At 46.3% G+C, this 21,615-nt stretch overlaps 1 protein-coding gene across 1 annotated transcript; it reads left to right on the forward strand.

Annotated features, from left to right (window-relative positions):
• Window positions 1–219: 219 nt before the first annotated feature.
• Arpc1a (actin related protein 2/3 complex subunit 1A) lies at window positions 220–19,894 on the forward strand. Its single transcript, XM_051205476.1, has 10 exons — window positions 220–367; window positions 6,918–7,011; window positions 8,108–8,212; window positions 9,865–10,087; window positions 10,914–11,021; window positions 12,444–12,656; window positions 16,058–16,133; window positions 16,320–16,513; window positions 18,429–18,519; window positions 19,519–19,894. The coding sequence occupies exons 2-10, from the start codon at window positions 6,948–6,950 to the stop codon at window positions 19,555–19,557; spliced, it is 1,113 nt and encodes a 370-aa protein (XP_051061433.1). The 5' UTR covers window positions 220–367; window positions 6,918–6,947; the 3' UTR covers window positions 19,558–19,894.
• The last annotated feature ends 1,721 nt before the right edge of the window (window positions 19,895–21,615 follow it).

Consider the following 21,615-nt stretch of genomic DNA (forward strand, 5'->3'; position numbering starts at 1 on the left):
TACAACAAAAAGCCCTTGAGAAGCTGCCAACACTTCATACCTGGGCCATGGCTCAGGATCGCGTACATAGGTATATGTACATATATAAAATATATGTTCCACAGGCACACCCGAGCGCTGACATGTGGCGGCCTCACCGAAGCGACAGCAGCTGTTCGCACACAGCCTCCCAACGCGCGCTGAGCTCTGCGCCTGCGCTCGCCACCTGCGCGGCCGCGCTGCGCAGGCGCCCTGGCCACTTCCGGGATCTGTCAGCCGCTCCCTCTGGGCCTCCCTCCTCCGTCCGCGCCCGCCGGAGCCTGTTCGCGTCGACTGACCAGAGTCCGCGAATCGTCCGCTCCGGCCCTCTGGACCGCCCCGACCCCAGGTAAGGGGCCGCAGGGCCGAGCGCCTGGCCCGGGTCGTCTCCATTTCTCGCATCTTCTATGGGATGCGGGGGCGGCGGGCCCGGAGCACTTAGGCACCGGGTCTCGACCTGAGGGGGCCGGCATCTGCGATCTTCGTGGTGACCCCGAGTCCCTGGTGCCCCCATACACACAGATCGAGTGTTTCTGAGCACTTTCCAGCTGCCCTCCGTCTCGGATGAGAGAATAGACAGCTTGGCCTCCGACACCCACACAGTACCATTCGCCCCCCCTACTGTGAGCATTTACCACATCTGTAAAATTGGTTTAGACGGCCGATCTCCCCCGATGGCTTGTCACCAGTCTCTGTTCATCTCTTCAACGTCTAGGATGTTGACTAGACCAGCCTGTGATCCCTCAGTTATTGGGGGGACTCTCCTCAACAAGAGAAAAGCCATCTTTGGAGTAACCTTAAGATTCCTCTGTTCTAGCCCTTCCCGCCCCCCTGCCCCGGTCAGGGTTGCCCCTCCTATTCACTGCAGAGAGTCCCCATTTCTTCTGCCACTTTGTCAGGTGACCCTGGGAAGATTGCTTCTTGGTGCCTTGGTTTCCCCAGCTGCAGCAAGTCGATTCTTAGTCTATTTGGTTTTTATTAGGTCTAAGTGAGTTTATTTGCTCAAGTTGCTTACAGTAGTAATTCCTGGCCCAGAGAAGCTGTTCAAATATGAATATAAATGCTTCTTAGACGTTCTACAAGCATCTGCCTTCCTTTCCTTTCTTCTCTTTCTTCAGACTTGAAGACTAGCATTTATTATTTTTCTGGCCTCATTCAAATACTCAACACTGTTGGGAATATGGTAGGCACTTAATAAATTGTAGCTTAGGATCTCTGATTATAAACCATTTGTTGTTATGTTGTGGCTCGGGAGTCTCTCTCCTATCTACTTGTTGCCCAGTTTACTGAAATGACCTACTTTGTGACCTCTTTTATCAATTTAGTTTAATCTTTATTTGTTTTTTGAGAGAGTTTTCTCTGTGTAACAGTCCTGGCTGTCCTGGAACTCATTGTAGACCAAGCTGTCCTTGAACTCACAAGAGATCCGACTGGTTCTGCCTGCTGAGTGCTGGGATTAAAGGCGTGTGCCGCAGCACTCAGCCAGTTTCACTTAATATTTTTATTTCCATGTTGGCCTTAGGATTTCGGGCCTCTAGAAGTTACCAGTTTTAGGTGTTTGCCCTGTTAGAGCTTGTCTTGGTGGCTGCTTCCTAACTCAGAGTATCTGGGAGCCTTCTCCATTTTATCTGCTGTACCCAACTGGGGATCCTGGAAATTGGAAACCTCTTAGGAGGATGGGTGATGGTGTTTTGATCTAAATATCTAGTGTTACCTCAAAACAAATTGGGTACAAGTATAGAATGGTCTGATGAAGCTGGAATTTGGAGTGAAGCCTGTCTGAACATTGGTAGGGTGTGGTGACCTTGTTGGAGTACCTGGTGTTGCTGGGTGAGTTGGGTAATGAGAGCAGCGATTAGAAACTAGATGAATCACAGACTTGAAATTGACCCTAACAAGGAATGGAAATTCCAACTAATGTGAATTTGTCAAGCTCCAGTGGAGTGGGGCCAAGAAACCAACATATGTCAACCTTTTCAAGTTCATGTTCTAGGGGTGTTCCCAAGCTTTGCATCAGAGGAAGAAAGAGAACTAATTTACTGGGCTACCAAGGTGGCTCCACCATTAAAGGCTAGGCTTACAACTAAAAAGATCAGAGAACTAGTGTACTAAGATCAGTTTTGGGCTGGTTTTGTTTTGACATGCTTTTATGTGCTATCTCATTTAATCCTCCTGACATTAGTCCTGTGATGTCACTTGGAGACCTATATGACAGATGAAAAGTGACTTAACCAGCCAAGATTCCAACTCAGGTCTCCTTGTCTCCAAAGCCATGGCTAGCCATCCTTTAGAATGACTCCACTTGAAAGCTGGGATTATAGTTGAGTTGGTAGAGCGCTTACGTGGTGTGCACAGTGCAGAGGTTGGCTCACCAGCACCACAGGAAGAAAAGACTATATTAAGTGGTAATTGAAGAGAGTGGGAACCTATGGAGTCATCCTATTTCTTTAGTCCTTTTCATCCCTCAGTGCTAGACATGGACCACAGAAGCCTGATATTGTTTGTTTTGTTTTGTCTGAGACAGGGTCTTAGTCCTGGTTGTCCTAGAACTCAGAGATTTTCTGCCTCTGCCTCTGCCTACTGAGTGCCCTGCAAAACTGTGCAGTTCATATCATCACCTGTGGTGTTCCCTTTTCTCCTCTTGAGCCTCGTTAAGATCAAACATGGCTTAAATGTTACCTGCAATGTAGAGATTAAAATTATCAACATATGTATGAAGGTTTACCTTACATGGTACAAAATTCAGGCTTAAAATAGCCAAATGATTTATAAAGGAAAGACGTGTGTAGCAAGTTTTCTCGACCGCCAGGCCACAAACCATGACACACAGACTTATTAGTTATAAGTGGTCTCCCTTAGCTTAGGCTTGTCCCACTAGCTCTTATAACTTAATTTAACCTGCTTCTCTTCCTCTATGTTTTGTCTCAGGGCCTTTTACATTTCTTTCATTCTGTATGTCCTGCTTTTTTGCTTCCTCCGTGTCTGGCTGGCCCCGACATCTCCCTTTAGTTCTTGGTTGTTCACTCTCCCCTTGAGCCAGGATTCCTACTCCTACTTATTCTCTCTAGCTAGCCCCGCCTATCCCTCTACTGCTTAGCCATTGGCCATTCAGCTTTTTATTAGGCCAATCAGGTGCTTTAGGCAGGCAAGGTGAAACACCAACACATCTTTACATAATTAAATGTGGCATAAACAGGTACAACATATCTTTACATAGTTAAACAATGTAGCATAAGCAAATGTAACACACCTTTACGTAGTTAAAATTATTCCACAACAAGCATATCTGGGTTTTCTTCTCTTTCTCCTCCTTTCCTCCCCCTCTGTAGCTTTGGAACCTGGCCTGAAACTTGCTCTGTAGACCAGAGATCTGCCTACCTCTGTCTCTGAAGTAGTGAGATTAAAGGCATGTACTACCACTGCCCAGCAAGCGGCAAGTGCTCCTAACCACTGAACTTTCTCCCCTACCCCACAAGATGTTGTTTTGAGTTTACTATGTGACAAAATTAGAATAAGCATATCAGATATCAGACAAGGAGAGACTTCGTGTAGTGTGCATCTGGAAGTTGTTTTGTTTGCTTGGGAAATGCACATTTATTTTTTTGTATGTATGAGTGTAGGTCCACATGTGTCATGGTACATATGTGGAAGTCAGAGTACAGCTTGGCTTTTTCCTACCCTAGGGATTGTAGGCACTGGACTCAGGTCATTAGACTTGGCACTAAGTACCTTTATTCACCGAGTCATCCATCTTACTAGCCCTTGGTTATTTCTTCTGAGATAAGGTTTCACCGTGTAATTCTGACTAGTAGTGAGTCTCCTGTTCTCTGTCTTCTGAGTGCTGAAATTACAGGCATATGCAGTCTTGAAATTTGTTTATTTTTTTAGAGTTAGAGTCTTACTATGTAACCTTGGCTGCCTTGGAACTCACTTTGTAGATCAGGCTGGCTTAGAAGTCATAGAGATCCACCTGCTTCGGCCCCCCGCCCCCAGTGTACTACTACATCCCATTGGAAGTTTGTTTTTAGAAATAAATTAGGCAGTCTCACATGAATTCATTAATTTTTTTTTTTTTTTTTTTTTTTTTTTTGTAATTTCTAAGTAAGGCCTAACATGCAAAGTGCTGAGTCCTTTACTTTGCACTAAATTAGGAGCTAGAGGGATGGTTCAGCATTTAAGAACACACACTGCTCTCACAGAGAACCCACATTTGGTTCCTAGCACCAAATCAATCAACTCATAACTGTATGTAACTCCAGCTTCAGGGATCCAACGCCCTCTTTTGGCTCCTGCAGATACTCCACTTGGATATATAAACCCAGACTGACAGACAGACACACCTCAAGACACACACCTCCCCACACACATAATTTTAAAATGTTAAAACTTTAAAAAACAAAATCCAGTAGGTTAATTAAGATGAAAGTCAAGTTAAAGGCTCTTTATGAGTCACAATTTGCTTTCTAGAATGTGAGAAAGTAAAAAAAAAGAAAAGAAAAGAAATAATAAACATTTCACTCTTTTTTGGGGGACTGGTTTTTTGTTTGTTTGCTTTTTCAAGACAGGGTTTCTCTGTATTGCTTTAGAGCCTGCCCTGGAACTTGCTCTGTAGACCAGGTTGTCCTGGAACTCACAGAGATCCACCTGCCTCTGCCTCATGAGTTCTGGGATTGAAGGTGTGCACCACCACTGCCTGGCTTTCTTTGGCTTTTTGAGGTAGTCTCATGTAGCTCAAGCTGACCTTGTATTTGCTGTGTAGTTGAGGATGACTTTGAATTCTGGATCCTTTTGACTCCACCTTCAAAGTCTTGGATTTACAGATGTAAGACCACTACATCCACCAAAAATCTTTACTCTTGAGTAGAGTGTCAGTTGAAGATAGATATCAGGTGGTTTTTAGTTTTTGACCTTTGGATTCCTTGAGCGGAGTGTTGCTTTTCCATGCCACAGGCACTTGGAGTTTTGCTGATCGGGTTCACCTGTTGTTTGCCTCACACCCTTCTAGTGTCTCTTCCATTCATTTTCTGCTGGTGTCAGAATTCCTATCTCACTGGACATGGTAGCACATGCCTGCAATTCTTCCAGCATTCAAAAAGCTAAGGCAGGAGAATTGTTCATTGGAAGTCAGTCTGGGCTACATAGTAAGACCCTGTCATAAATGAAGAGACATTAATCACAGCATTTAGGAGGCAGAGGCAGGAGGATCTGTGAGTTTGAGGTCAGTCTGGTCTACATAGTGATTCCAGTAGTGAGAAGAAAGCACATTTCGTCCCAAACACATGATCAGTTTATCTCCTAATGGCTAAGATGTGATCTTACCTAAGGCAATACCATTATCACAGCTAGGAAATTAAAATCATTTTATGCTGTTATATAATAGTTGAGCTCAAATTCGAATTTGTTATACAACACATGTCTTTTATGGTTATTTTTAAACATGCCAATTATAATCAACTGTCTTATGAAATTTGATTTTCATAGCTCTTTTGAAATCTAGTACAGACTCTTCCTTCTGCCTCCCAAGTGCTGGGATTGCAGCTGTTTGCTACCATACCTGTCCATGTTGCCTCTTAAAATAATCCAGGCAAGTTGTTCTCTAGGAGGCATCTCTGGGATTTTTAATTTATGGAGAGAAAGAGACAGAAACAGAGTGTGAGCATGTGTTTGTGTGTGTGTTTGCATGCATGGGAATGTGCCAAGGCACGACCGGAAGCCAAGGACAGCCTTGGGTGTCAGTCTTCCACCCTGTTTGAGACAGAGGCTCTCCAGAAATCACTGGTCATCTCTCTTGTACACATGCACTGTACACAGCACTGTAACCATTGAGCACCTCCAGAGACCTCCATCAGTTTTGACTTCATTTCTTGGTGTTGCTTCTCCCTTTATCTCCCATAAACTGAAACTAAGATCCAGGTTTCAATTGGATTTACAGTAAATATGTTCAGCATATTTACTTCATAGTTTCATAACTGGGTTGATCGTCTTCCAAGGTTTATATAGGTTGGTCCTGTAACTTCTCGTTATACTGGCTGACTGACTGATTGACTGACTTTCTTTTAAGGCAGTCTTACTCTGTATCCTAGGCTGTTCTGGGACTCACTATATAGACCAGGCTGGCCTTGAACTCCCAGAGTTCCTCTTGCCTCTTCTCAGACTAAGGGTGAATGCCACCTCACTTGGTAGGGTTTTTTTTTTTTTTTTTAATTATTTGTATTGTATGTCTCTGGGGTTATGTCCTTGTGAGTGCAGGTGTCTATGGAGGCCAGAAGATACCAGGTCCCTGGAGCTGGAGTTACAGGTGGTTGTGAGCTGCTCATTGTGGGTGCTGAAACTTAACTTGGATTCTCTGTAATAGCAATGTACACTCCTAACTACTGAGCCATTTCTTCAGCCCCCAGTCCTCTCTTTCTTCGCTGGTGATTGGACCCAGGGCTTTCCACATTCTAGGCAAGCACTATACCATTAAGCTACATATATTCCCAGTCCTTTTCACCTTGACTATCTGTTTTGTTCTTACAAGTTTCCTGGTGTAGATGACAAATCTTTGTTTTCAAGATATGTGCTGTAGTTGCAGGTTTGATCACTTGGTGGAGGTAGTGACTACCTGACTTCTTTATTGTGAATGCGTGTTTCCTTGTAATTAGTAAGTCCTGTGTGGAGTGGTAGTTTGAATATCCCCCTCCCATTCCATCACAGTCTTTAACCTGTGATTTGAGAGTCCATTGATGACCCTTGAGAATAGGTTCTACACTGGTGGTTCTAATTATGGGATTAGTTTTTCACTGAGATTGAGTCTTGTTTAGTGAGAGATCAATATGGTATCTATCCCCAAATAGTTTTGGCTCCTCTGACAACTTCAACACTCATTGTAATGTTCTCTTTTCTCTTGCTCATTACAGCTTTCTGACCTTTGAAAACTCTTACGAATCATGTCTCTGCATCAGTTTCTGCTAGAGCCAATCACCTGTCATGCCTGGAACAGGGATCGTACCCGTAAGTGTGTTTTGAATCTCCTGCTGCTTTTAGGTGTGGGTGGGGTATGTGGAGGCCAGAGGTCCCTGTCCGGTGTCTGCCTTAACTGCGCCTCACCACCCTTTGTTTTTTGAGACAGGGTCTCTCACTACACTTGGAGCACTTCAGTTTGGCTAGGCTGGCCTACCAGCAGCCATTAAGATCCAAATGTCTTCCTATCTACACCCCCACCACAGTGCTGAGGTTATAGAAATGTGCTACTACACCCAGCTTTTACATGGATTTCTGGGATCAAACGCAGATCCTCCTGTTTTTATCGCAAGCACATACCAACTGAGCTGTATCTCCAGCCCCTAATTTTGTGTGTGTGTGTGTGTGTGTGTGTGTGTAATAGCATTGACCCCACTATCATCTCTCCAGTGCTAGACAAATACTCTGTCATGGAGCTACATCTTTAGCCCTCTTTTTTGGTACTTTTGGTACATCTCACATGTAGGCATTTTAAGAATTTATATATTTCAGTCTTGTGAAAAAATAAAAAATTTACCATTTTAAAATATATGAATCTGGTATTCACCTATGCACTAGTCATTTTGTCTAATTTCAAATTGAGTCTTGTGTGTGTGTGTGTGTGTGTGTGTGTGTGTTTTTTGAGACAAGGTTTCTCTATGTAGCCTTGACTGTCCTGAATTCACTATGCAGACCAGGCTGGCCTTGAACTCAAGAGATTTGCCTGCCTCTGGTTCCTGAGTGCTGGGATTAGAGGTGTGTGCCACCATTTACTAGCTGAGATTAAGTTTTCTTAATATGAAAAATCACAAATTAAAATGCTTAGAGATCCAAAAATTGTTAAATACCAACATGAGGGTCAAAAGTTTTGCATTTTGGCTAGTTATGGTGGCTCATGCCAGAAATCCCAGCACTTGGAAAGCAATGCAGGAATTCAGGACTTACCTGGACTACTATGTGAGATTCTGCCTGTGAAAAAAAGAAGAGGCTGGGACCTAGCTCAGTGATAGATCCCTGCAGTCCCAAGTCTCTGGATTCAAACTCCAGCACGGCAGGTAGTAACAATGGATGGCAAAATTTTAACAGTCCTGCTTAATTCTTTCCTTAGAGATCGCCCTTAGCCCCAATAATCATGAAGTGCACATCTACAAGAAGAATGGGAGCCAGTGGATGAAAGCTCATGAGCTGAAGGAACATAACGGACACATCACAGGTAATGCAGCTGCTGACCCAGTGTGCTGTTTCCAAATGACACACCCTCCTCTGTAAGTAAAGAGCCTCATCACATTAAGTGGGCCTTTGCATTTCAAGCCCCATAGTCACTGAGTTTGCATCCCTTCTTCCCCTCCCTCCCTTCTTCTGTCCCTCCCAGGTTTTTTTTTTTTTTTTGAGACAGGGTGTCTCTATGTAGCCCTGGGTGTCTTAGAACTCATTGTGTAGACCAGGCTGGCCTTGAACCTACAGAGTCCTGAAATTAATGGCACCTGGCTAAGTTGTTCAGTATTGTTGAAAGTTGTTCTGGCTCCTAAAACAACACAAAGGAAGATATATCCCACAGCAAAGACAGCCAGCCCCAAATTTCCTTGGTGCTCATGCTTCACAGGGTCTAGCTCTGGCTTTCCTGGCTCATCCCATTTACAAAGCAGGTTTAGAGCTCTCTATATACTACCAGAGTGCTGTGTAACACCTGGGCCACAACCATATAATGATTAGTTACTATTTTCTCTCTACGTCTTTTGAGGTCCTTTGAACGTGGACCTCTTTTTCTGATGGCATCTTTTAGATATGAAGAACTTGGAGAAGTCTAACTATACCTCTAGCAGACCTAGGATTAACAGTGTTCTCTCAGACCATAAATATTTGGGGGGGGGGCACCTGAAAAGTTCTAGAAAAGCCTGTTAGCATTTCACAGAACAGAGTGTAGCATATGACAGAGTTCTAGAGTGTTCTCTGAGTTTATTCCCCAGTCTTAACTACTACTTTTTTTTTGGGGGGGGGGATAGGGTCACATGCCCTAGATGGCCTGGAACTCTCTATGTAGACCAAGTTGACCTTGAACTCATAGAGATCTGCCTTTCTCTTCCTCCTGTGTGCTGGGATTAAAGTTATGTGCTACCACACTTGCCTGCTCAGCTAGTTCTTAAAAATATTTTTCTGGGCTGAGAAGACAACTCAGTAGATAAAATGTGAGGACTGCAGTTCAGCTCTTCAGATTCCAAATAGATGCTGAGCAGGCTGCTGCCCATAATCCTAGCTCTCTGAAAGAAAGAGTTGGGGATCTCCAGGACAAGCTATGTAGCTAGACTAGCAGGAACTGATGAGCTTTGAGTTCAGTGAGATCCTACCTCAATAAATAAAGGTGGAGAATGATCAAGTAAGACTCCTGATGACAACTTTAGGTCTCTACAGGCATGTGGGAACATGTGCAAAGACATAAGCAAAAACAAAGCAAACCCAAAACTATTTTATTATAGAAATCTTAATTGTTTAAAAAAAAAAAGAAGCAGCAGCAACATGGAGGTGCCTATCATCCAACACTAGGAGGCAGAGGTGGACAGATCAGGAGTTTTAAAGTGTCCTCAGTTTCACAGTGAATTCAAGGCTAGCCTGGGCTTCTTGATACCCTGTCTCAAAAGAAAACACAGAATTCCCCAGTTTTGTTCTAGCTGTCCTATCAAGGATTCTAAGTCCTCCCAGATACTTGGGAGAGAACAGTCCTGTTTTAAGTGAGGTGATAGTCACAGATGGGAGGGGTATGGGAGGGAACCAACAAGCCTACTGTTACTCATGCCCAGGTCTTACTGCCAACAGCCCAGTCACCTGTCATTGGCCAGGTATGGCAAGTGACCTGTTCCTCACTTGCAGGTATTGACTGGGCTCCTAAGAGCGACCGCATCGTCACTTGTGGGGCGGACCGAAATGCCTACGTCTGGAGTCAGAAAGATGGCATCTGGAAGCCCACCCTAGTGATCCTGAGGATTAACCGAGCTGCCACTTTTGTGAAGTGGTCCCCACTGGAGAACAAGTTTGCTGTGGGGAGTGGGGCCCGGCTCATCTCTGTTTGTTACTTTGAGTCTGAAAATGACTGGTGAGCAATGCTGTGCCCTCTCTTGTTCCTCTCTGTATAGTTCATGCTTGGATGTCTGTGCTCTTGGGTCCCTGGTGAGGCTCTGGGCTTAGCTGTAGTGGCCCCTTTCTGGGCCAGAAAGTGGTTTCTCTCTCTGAATTCCTCCTTCCTGTGCACACAACTTAGTTCCCACATCTTTCCTGTCCTTTCTTTCCCTTCCTTCTTCCCCTACTTCCTTTCTTCTGTTATTTCCTCCTACCCTTCATTATCTCCTGAATTTCCATCCTTCCCTTTCCAGCCCTGACTTTTCTTAATTTATATAGGAAACATTTCCTCTTGACTGAGCTTCAAACACAGTAACTTTTTGCTGTTTGTGTTCATTGAGAGATTTTCCCCTGTGTAGGTAAATTAGACTTTCCTGTGGTTCCAGATATGAAGTTTCATCAGGCCAGGTGTGGTGCACACACCTGTAATCCTAGCATTCAGGAATTTGAGACCAGTCTGGGCTACGTAGCAAGTTCAAGATCAGTCTGAACTATGTATAGGAAGTTCTTGTCTAAGAGAGCAAGCATATGGACCACCCTTCATCAGGAGCAGCCGTGCATTGTAGGTAGCCCATAAAAAAGGACTCAGGCAGACATGAAAGGACATCAGATAAATCATTAGGACATTAAAAATAATTGTATTTATGGGATTTACTTCAATAAATGTAACTAACATTTCTTGTGGATTCCCGAATTTAAACTGTATTTATACACATGTAGTTTAGCTATTTGATTTGAAATGGGTTTATTGGGGTGTTTGTGAGGACAGTGTAAACTAGTTTTTTTTTCTTTTCTTTTCTTAGGTGGGTGAGCAAGCACATTAAGAAGCCGATTCGCTCCACAGTCCTCAGCTTGGACTGGCATCCCAACAACGTTTTGCTGGCTGCAGGCTCCTGTGACTTCAAGTGCAGGTGGGGATGAGTGAGCACTGAAACTTGAACTGCCCATTGTTCAGCTTAGACAGGTGTCCACGGGCTTCCTTGCTTTGCAAGGCTTGTAATAGCACTGTGAGGGACCAATAATGAAGGGAACTTATGGTCTAGGAAAGGAGCTGGGGCAGGGGGTGTGACTCAGCAGGTAGAGTGCCTGGGTCCCATCCCCAACACTGTAAGCCAGGCATGATGCTGCGTGCCTGTAATCCTAGCACTCTGGATGTAGAGGCAGGGAGATCAGGAGTTCATGGTCACCCTTGGCTACCTAGTGACTTTGAGGCCAGGCTAGTCTGTATAAGACCCCCATCTAAAGAGAGAGAGAAAGGGAGAGAGGGAAGGAAGGAGGGAGGGAAGTGAGCTAGTGAACCAATGCACATTGATTAAAAGAACAAGTAGCAATGGATATGGTGGACTTGGCCCTGGGGGTAAGCAGGAGTTGCAACAGATTCGCTGGCACAGCAGGTCACCCAGGCCAGGGATCTTTAGGCAGAGTGTCAGTAGTTCCAAGGGCAGAAGTAACCTGTGCTGTGTCTATCTATCTGTCTCTCTCCAGCTGTGGAGAACTAGAGACAAGGAGTTGGAAAAAGACTGAGGACATTGACTGTGATGGAGCCACTTTTATTTATCTCTGTGTGGTGGGTGCATGTGTAAAGACAAGAGCCAGCCTCATTCACTGTCCTCTCCACCTTATTTTTTGAGACTAGGACTCTCAAAACTGAACTGGTGTTTTTGCTTCAGCTAGACTGCCTGGCTAGTGAGCCTCCAGGGTCTGTCTCTGCCCTACTCAGTGCTTGGGGTACAGACACATGCTGCCATTAAGCAGCTTTTTATGTGGGTTGTGAGGATCCAGACTTTCTTCGTGATTGTTCAGCATGCACTTCACTGATTGGCCATCTCCCTGGCTCCCCAACTCCCTCTGCCCCTTTTTGGGATATATAATCCTGACTGGCCTTGAACTCAAAGACATCATCCTGCCTCTGCCGCTTGAGTGCTGAGATTAAAGGTGTGCACCTCGAAGTTTACCAACTCATCTGTCTTTAAGTGAGTTGATACCTGGCTTGTTTTGGGCAGCAACAATTTCCTCTCCTGCCACTAACTGTGGGCCTCTTGGAGTGTGTACTTGGAGTGTTGTAGGAAACAGAAAAGGGTGCTTCAGTGTGAATACAATCTGAAGCAGCACCTCCTCACATGTGATTATCAGACCCCCAACCCTTCCATCTAGAGTCACCCGTGAATCTGACCTTGCCCATCATGCTTTGTTCACTTTCAGGCTGACCCCTCTGTTCCACATTGCCTTCTGGTAGCTGCCAGTGGCCCTTTTAGATGGATAGATAGTGAATATATAGATATTCACCAAATTTCATTTACTTTTTTCTTCATTTACTATGTTTTGAACAACAGAGTGTTTTCTGCCTACATCAAAGAGGTTGATGAGAAGCCAGCCAGCACGCCCTGGGGCAGCAAGATGCCTTTTGGTCAGCTGATGTCTGAGTTTGGTGGCAGCGGCACTGGCGGCTGGGTACATGGGGTCAGCTTCTCTGCCAGTGGGAGCCGCCTGGCCTGGGTCAGCCATGACAGTACCGTGTCCGTTGCTGATGCCTCGAAAAGTGTGCAGTGAGTATTTGGCATTGGGTGGAAGCTCTGAGCAGCACACCAAGGCCACTTTCCCTGGTGTCTTTCAAATACCCCAACAGCTGCAGCTGCCTTTAAAGTTCCAGGCGGGTATTCAGTACCTGTGGAAGACTTTGAGGACTTGGGACTTTGAGGACTTGGGACTTCTGGAAACTGTCTTGGTGGAAACACTGGTAGTGTCCCTTTGAAGACCCTCCTGGTGTGCTGTTAACAACTGTGCCTTAGGAAAAGCCAGGCTATTCTGTGTCCTGTGAGCCTTTCCTGGGGGAGGTGTGAACAAGCACCTGTTCCCTCGAGGCAGTGTGCACAGGATAACCAAAGGATGATCCCACCGAGGTCCAGCTTCCCAGGCAGTGAGCTTCCTGGGCTCAGGCACAGAATGTGGGTGACCCCAAAGCAGGCACATTACTGGATAATCTCACCTGCCATGGATGATATGATGGCTTGTCTGTAGAGGCATAGATAGGATTGTCCCCTCCCCCCAGGCTTCACCTAGCTCCACACACTCAATACACTCTAGCCTCTTCCTAGACCATCTGCAGTTAGGGCAGAATGATATACAGCTAGCTGAGAGGCACAGAATAGAGCAGCTGGAACCTCAGGTGAGGGTTCAGTAGCCCTGCCCCCTCCTGTTAGGCATTGCCAACAGGCCTGACCATGAGGGTCTCTGGAAAATAGTCACAGCTTCTCTGATGAAGATGATGGCTGTTAGGCTTGGAGGACAGCACTAAGAAGTCTGTGACTATTTCCTGATATCAGTGTTACCCATCAGCCTTCAGGGAAATCTGAGTGAGGCATGGTAGCTCACATCTGTACTTCTAGCACCCAGGAGGTAGAGGCAGGAGGATCATGAGTTCAAGGCCAGCCTGTGTTACATACTGAGACCCTGTCTCAAAAAGCCAGGACTCAGGCTGTTGCACCTGCTTGGCATGCACACACTTTCAATTCTTTTCGCTTACACCACCCAAAAATTAGAAAGGCAATCTACTCTTATTCCACACAGTCAGAGAACAATGTTGCCTTCATGCTATTCTGGAAGTCTGCTGGAAGAACCTGATTGCAAGTGACTCATTCATGAGTGTGTCACCCTCTCAGCCTTGAAGCACTATCAGATATGGGAGTAAAAGCTTGCTCCGTAGCAAAGGAAGAAGCCTGGAGCCCTTCTCTTAGGAGTCTCTGCTCTTTGCTGTGAGCCCTTCCCCATGGGTAGCTAAGGAAAGCTTTCTTTTTGTTTTTTTTCGAGACAGGGTTTTTCTGTAGCTTTGGAGGCCATCCTGGAACTAGCTCTGTAGATCAGGCTGGCCTCTAACTCACAGAGATCCACCTGCCTCTGCATCCTGTGTGCTGGGACTAAAGGCATTCGCCACCACTGCCTGGCTGAGAAAAACATTTTATGAAGGTCTCCTGACTGGCCACTCTGTGTCATGGTGAGAAGCATAAAACATGACATTGCAGAGGTGATATTCTCTCTCCTAAACTGAATTTACTATAGGAGTTCTTTTGTGAAAGGTCACCCTTGTTAAAAATACTATCTGGAACTCACTATGTAACCTGGGCTGGTGTCAAGTTTATGAGCTCCTGTCTTAGCCTCCCAAATAAATGCAGTTTTATAAGCCAGGCCTGGTGGTGCTAGCATGTAATTCCAGCATTTAGGAAGCTGAGGCAGTAGGGTCATGAGTTTGGGTCCAGCCTGGACTACATAGTAAGATGTGAAACTGGGGAGATGGCTCAGTGGGTAAAGGTGACTGATGACCTGAGTTTGATCCCTGGTATCCATTTCATGGTGGAAGAAACTGACTGCCCCAAGTTGTCCTGTTGTTACACACACACACACACACACACACACACACACACACACACACACATACACACAGAGTCCTTTGTTTTAGGCACAATAGGGCTGTGTCCTGCACTTCACACACTCATCTTCCTTTTTACTCTCAGTGGTGTTTAATGGCAGTGCTGGTTCTGTACTGGGCGTTGAAGCACTTACGGTTTTCAGCACTTGCTACTGTCGTGTGTCTCTGCACTCATTCTCACTAGTAAGCTGCCCATTACAGCTCTGTCCTCTCCACCCTCCCCATCTCTAGCATAAATATGCCACAGCATGAGCTTTGGATATTGTCAGTCCTTCAATTCTGTAGCTGCTTGATTAAGGGGTCTCCTGAGACACACACAGTTAGCTGTTTGGATGGAGGTATATGGATGTGTTTTGAGATAGGGTCTCTCTGAGCCCAGGCTGTCCTCAAGCTCACTATGGAGCTCAGACTGGGCTGGCACTCCAGGTCCACCCACCTTTGCCTCCCAAATGCTGATATCAAAAGTGTATACCAACTGCCTGCCAGCATTTAGCTTTCAAAAATGCATCCTGTAGTTTGGGGAGGTGGCTTAGTGGATAAGAGTCATTTTATAAGTCCTGAGTTTAATCTCCAGCAACCACGTAAAAGTCAGGCATGACTACATGTCTGTGACCACAGCATTGAGGGGCAGAGACAGGAAGACCCTGGGAGCTTGCTGGCCAGCCTGTAAGCCAGAACACTGAGTTTCTGGTTCAGTGAGAGAGCCTTTCTAGGGACTCAGACAGAAGCAGAGTGACAGAACAGGACATCAGGTATCCTGCCCTGGCCTCCACATGCACTAGCATTCACAGTCACATTAAGAAAATGGCATAAAATGAGGTGCGTTTAATTTATCATTAGGTGTTTTTCTGCCATAACTGATATTCACATTTGTAAGAGCATGTGCGCATGTGTGCACACACAAACACACACACACACACACACACACACACACACGGCTGTTGAGTGTGAGCTGGCTGAGACTAAGATTCATCTCATAGCGGTGGCTCTCACAGGACATGGCTGCCAGCAAGTGTGTCTGTAGCACTGGAACTCGCTCACCAGCAGTAGTAATGGGAAGAGCCATGGCAGGTAAGAGAGGAAAAGCCATTGTAGGCTGAGGTGACAGTCAGAATCAAGAGTTGAGGACTTGCATGGATGAGAGGAACAGAGCCAGCTCTCTGGGACAAAGGCAGAAAGGAAGAACTCTTTGAGGCCATGAATAGCAATGCCTTAGTAACAGGCAGGGCACAGACTAGAGAGAGCCAGTCCTTTACTTTTATTTGATTGATTGATAGAGGGTTCTAGGGTCAAACCAGGGCCTTGCACGTGTATATTCCCAGCCTCAAGGCCTCAGTTTCTGAAGGTCACTTTAGGGTCACTTCATGCTTGAGATTCCTGCAGTGGGAGGTCAGGGGTCTCTTTTTAGAGAAGTGTTGGCTACTACAGCAGAAGCCACTGTGAGAAAGGGGCCTTTGTTGTCCTCTGTCTGTGAAGAAGCCGAGGGCTGTGGTTCCCTAGTGTAACAAGTGTTCTTGTGTTCAGGGTTTCAACTCTGAAAACGGAGTTCCTGCCACTGCTGAGTGTGTCCTTCGTCTCAGAAAACAGCGTTGTGGCTGCTGTAAGTATCTGTAATCCTTGCAGTATGCCACATGCATCTGCAAGCCAGGAAAATGTGTTCTCTTTGGCAGACCCAGGAGCACATCCCTTCAGAGAAACAGTGGCTGGGAGTGGCCACAGCTGGAACACTTGCTGAGGGTTGGTAGCTGGGCAGGGGGCCCTCTGGGTGACTGACCTTTCATTTCAGGGCCACGACTGCTGCCCGATGCTCTTTAACTATGACGACCGTGGCTGTTTGACCTTTGTGTCCAAGCTAGACGTCCCAAAACAGAGCATCCAGCGCAACATGTCCGCCATGGAACGCTTCCGCAACATGGACAAGAGAGCCACAACTGAGGACCGCAACACAGCCCTGGAGACACTGCACCAGAACAGCATCACGTAGGTGCCACCAGCCACCTGGGGCCTGGAGCCAGGGCACTGGGCTTCTGTAGAGAAGTGACTGGCCTAGCTGCCTACTCCTTGTCATTTCCTTATAAAAGCCCTCTGTGCCACAAGCCCCAGCATCCCTGAAGGGATGAGAGCAATAGTTAGCCTGTGCCTCCCACCTAAGGTCTTATTTTCAACTTGTGACAAAAGGAGTTGGCTGAATATGGTGGCACAGGCCTTTAGTCCCACCAGTCAGGAGGCAGAGGAGGGTGTGAATCTGTGAATTGAAGGCAAATCTGATCTACATAGCCTACATAGTGAGTTCCAGGCCAGCTAAAGCTTCATGGTGAAATCCTATCTCAACAAGAAATGAGCTGCCGCCACCTCATCATTGTGCCTTTTGAGGTGCATTTGGTACCAGGCATGGTGAAGGAGGAGGGTGGCTCCTGTCAGAGAAGGCCTAGCTGGCTAGTAGTCTACCAGTGTGTGTAGGAGTGGGCTCATGCTGTGCATGATGGTACAGGCCTGTAGTCCCAGTAAATGGGAGGCTGAGGTAAGAGTATTTGTAAAGTGCCAGCAAGATGGCTTATTGATAAAGGCGCTTGCTGCTGACAAGACTGAGTGTGTTCCCAGAAGCTATAGAGAGAGCTGACTCCCAAAATTGCCTTTCGACCTCCACACACACAATAAATTAGATGAAAACAATAGCAATATGTGTTAAAGCCATCCTTAGTTTACAGGCTGTAGGGAAGTGTCTCTGCTACAGCTTGCTGTCGCCTTCCTAGAAGGGTAGGCTCTAGTCTGGACAGCTGAGATGAGAAAAACGAAACTGTCCACAGTCTTGGACGCTTTCACATGATTATCAGGTTATTTCTTCTGTGCTCTGCTAGAATCTGGAGAAGTGGCTGTCTGCCGCTGGCATTGTAATGAGTCATTTTATTTATTCATTCTCTGGTGTTTGGGACTTAGGATTGAACTCAGAGCCTACGGCTTGCTAGGCAAGGGCTCTGCCACCAAGCCATTGCACCAGCCCCTAAGAAGACAAATTTGAAATGCAAGGGAGGCTCTGGCTTTTATGCCCTGGCTGTCCTGGCAGGTGGATTTGAAAGGGCTTGTAGGGGACCAGTTGGCTTCAGTCATGCTCTTGTCATGCCTGTATTTAAAAATACAAAACAGTTCTTTCCATCTGCATCACTCCTGAGCCCCTGCCCTGATGTACCTGTCACATGCTGTAAGGCCATGGTCTCTCCTTCTTTTCCTGACATATGGTAACAAAATCACCCCCCTCCACACACACACACAACCTACATAGTACCTTGGCTGACCTGGAGCTTGCTATGTAGACCAGGCTGGCCTATGATTCACATATCTTGCCTCCACCTCCCAAGTGCTAGTATTAAAGGCCTGTGCCACCCTGCCCCCCAGCCTCTGTTTTTGACATAGGATTTCATGTAGCTTAGGTTGGTTTCAGACTCACTAAATAGGTGGTGGTGGGGGGATGACTAGAGAATTGCTGTTACTGAGGATGGCCTTAAACTTTATTTTCTGCCTCTACCTTCCAAGTGCTAGGGCACATAGCCATAGGCACGTACCAACACACACACAGTTGGTGTGGTAACGGAGACCCAACCAGGACCTCATGTGTTCTAGGCAGGCACTCTGCCAACTGAGCTACATCTCAAGCTAGTGAGGGCCCTCACCCCCAGGATCTTGCTATGTAACCCTGATGAATCTGGAACTTACTGTATAGCCCAACTGTCTTTGGGATATTTTCTGACTCTAGCTGATGGGCCCAATGCTGATGGACATGTTAATATTCAAGAGTGAAAAGAGCTCATGTCCTTTGGTGGACCTTACAGAAGGTGAGGAGGACGGGGCTCACTTCCACCACAGACCTCACAATCTCTTGATTTTGCTTTTCTTTTAGTCAGGTGTCAATTTATGAGGTGGACAAGCAAGACTGTCGAAAATTTTGCACTACTGGCATCGATGGAGCCATGACAATTTGGGATTTCAAGGTATTTCTTCTTGTTATACAGCATTGGGAATGGAACCCAGGGCCTCACACTTGTTAGGAGAGTACTAAGAAAACTTGAATGTTGTTGAAGCAGGTCCTGTGGTGGCCACCAGCCTACATTTTGTATGTAGACATATTTTTATAGTTTATACCAATTCATTTAATAAATACCACTGGGCATAGAGCTCACCTGTAATACCTACACTTGGGAAGCTGAGGTAGAAGGAGTGCTTTGAATTTGACACCAGTCTGTGCTAGAAAATAAGACCCTGCCCTCCCTTTATCCCCTAACCCCTTTCACAGTAATGCAAGGATCTGAAAAAATGGATCACACACACACACACACACACACACACACACACACACACGCACACACACACACACACACACGGTATGTGTGGTAGTACAAGAATAGTATAGGGGTCCGGAGTGGTGGCTCAGCAGTTAAGATCACTTGCATTGGATTGGACTCAGGTTTCATTTCCCAGCATCCTCATGACAGTTCACAACCACATGTAACTCCATTCCCAGTATCCAGTGCCCTCTTCTGACCTTCACAGACACCAGGAACACATGTGATACAAGACATACTTTCAGGCAAACATTATACACATAAAAATACATGAGTGAATCTTTAGGAAAAAAAAAGTGCACAGTGGTCCATATCTTCAGTCCTAGTACTTGGGAGTAAGAGGCAGGTGGATCTCTGTGAGTTTGAGGTCAGCCTGGTCTACAGAGCAAGTTCCAGGACAGCCAGGGCTACACAGAGAAACCCTGTCTCAAAAACAAAAGGAAAAAAAAAAAAGTGAGGTGGTGGTGTGAGCCTACTAGGGACAGAAACAGCCAGGCCTGGGGAACCAGCCTGGAGCCAAGGTCTGGAGCATACAGGGTGGTGTGCAAGTGTACCTACCAGGGAGTGGGAGGGGGTGTAACAGTGTGGCACTGCAGGGGAAAATGACAGCCAGTCCTCAGGACTGACTAATGCTCTGCTTTTCTCAAGACCCTGGAGTCTTCCATCCAGGGCCTCCGGATAATGTGAAGCCAAGGGAGCCCCTGCCATCCAGCATGAGGAACGAACAGGGCTGTGCACACTCTGCCGTTCGTTCGCATGGTGATAAGGATCGCTGGTCCGTGGAAACACTGTCACACTATCAAGCACCTAGTGTGTGTTTATGTGGATGTTGTGGGTGAAGTGTGGGTTTTAAAGACAGCAGGGGTTTCTCTCTTTGTTTTGTTTTGATTTTGCTATCTCATTCCATTTTTGACCAAAGCTTCTCTTTAAGTAGTTTATGATGGAAGATTGTCACACTAACTTAAAGGGTAAGGGAAGTGTGTATTGTCTGCTAAAAAATTAAAAATTCCAAGTGTGCAAATGTGCTTTGTTTTTGTTCTTGTTCTTGTTTTCCTTAGTATTCTTTCTGTTGTTAGCAGAGGAACAGATCCATCTTCATTAGGTTAGTTCAGTTTTAGGGTCAGGCCCTAGATCCCAGACCCTTAAACTGCACTGCCCCCTATAACCTTTAACCAGAGAGAACTAGTTATTGAGCAAGGCATGTAGTGTACACCCATAATCCTACTATCCTAAGGGCTGAGGCAGGAGGATTGTAAAAACAAACAACATAACGTGTCTCACAGGGGACAGGGTTGTCTGTTGACTCTTCTTGGAACACAACATTCCTTCTGTGAAGATGGTGAGCCTAGAACCCTGTACTGGATAGCTGCGGAAGCATGGAGAGAATCCTCCACTGACAGGCAAAGCTCTGGAGGCATGGCCTATCCAGGCTCTTTCCTGTGCTCTACCCATGAGCAGAGAAAAGGGGGTCACTGTCATCTTGATTTAGAGATTCCTGTGCCCAGCCTGAGATATTTCTATCGTGAGGACTAAGGATCATTCTAGATGCAAATCTGAGTGGCAGAATTACTTGGGGGCTTGAGACAGGAGGATTGCTGTAACTTTGAGGCTAGTCAGGTTTACATAATAGGCTGGCCAGCCAAGACTACGTATCAAGTCCCTGTCTCCCAATACCAGAATCAATGAATGATTCAGAAGCAGCCAGATAGGTGATTTTTTTTATGTGTTTATCTTTTAGAAACTGTCTCATGTAGCCTAGGCTGGCCTGGAACTCACTTTGCAAACAAGAATAATCTTGAACAACTGATCTTCTCTGGTTTACACCTCCCAAGTGCTAGGATTACAAGTGTGTTTGACTATGCCTGGCTTCTATGGTGCTGGGGATGGAACCCAGGGCCTTCCCTATGCATGTCAGGCCAGCACTCTTCCAACTGGGCCTCTGCCCCAAGGCCCTGTGCAGCAGTACTTTTCTCTCCCTTGGGGCCTGGTTAGCAAGGGTCTCAGAGCATATTATGATATTTGCAAAGAAAGTGGCCCTTTTGATAACACACAGCAAACCTTACTATCTCCAAGAGAGTGTGTGGTGGCAGCACCTGGGTGCTAGCCTGGTGGCCCTGTCTTGATCAGCCCCATGGTACAGTGTCCTCTCTGCACCCCTGTCATCAGGAGCTCCTCCATCAACACAGGCTTGTATACTCAAATATGCCAAGGTAGGTGCTGCCTGCTCACAAGACCTCTGTGGAGTTGCTGTGCCCATTACACTTCAGGGCTGACAAAACTCATGTGCACAGAGGGGAGTGAATAACCAGCTCCCCAGAACCCCAGCAGTAACCACTGGGCCTGCTCCCCACTGGGCAAAGCTAGGCATCTTCCTGCCTCAGCCTCCTGAGGGCTGGGGTTACATTTGCTCAATACCACATCAGGATCTGGACCTTCGTAAGGAACACCTTGAAGGGTTTCTCTCTAGACTGGAATTTCTCAATTGTCAATGGGCTGTTCTGACTGAGAAGGTGGATGTACAGCTGAGCGCCCTTGAGAGCTGGGCTGGGATGACATGGGCTGAGGTTGCTGGTGGCCATGGCCCCTCTGGACCTTTGGCAGTTGGTGGCCAGAAGTCCCTTCTCTCCTGCTAACAGTTGTCAGGCCTTGATCTCTTGTTCTGACCCTTGAAACATAAGGGAGGTTATATTGAGATGCTGGGGAAAGCCTCTCACTACTGCAGCCAGTCCACTCAGCTGTGCCCAG

The sequence above is a fragment of the Phodopus roborovskii genome, unplaced genomic scaffold (assembly GCF_943737965.1).
Source record: "Phodopus roborovskii unplaced genomic scaffold, PHOROB, whole genome shotgun sequence".
Lineage (NCBI taxonomy): Eukaryota > Metazoa > Chordata > Mammalia > Rodentia > Cricetidae > Phodopus > Phodopus roborovskii.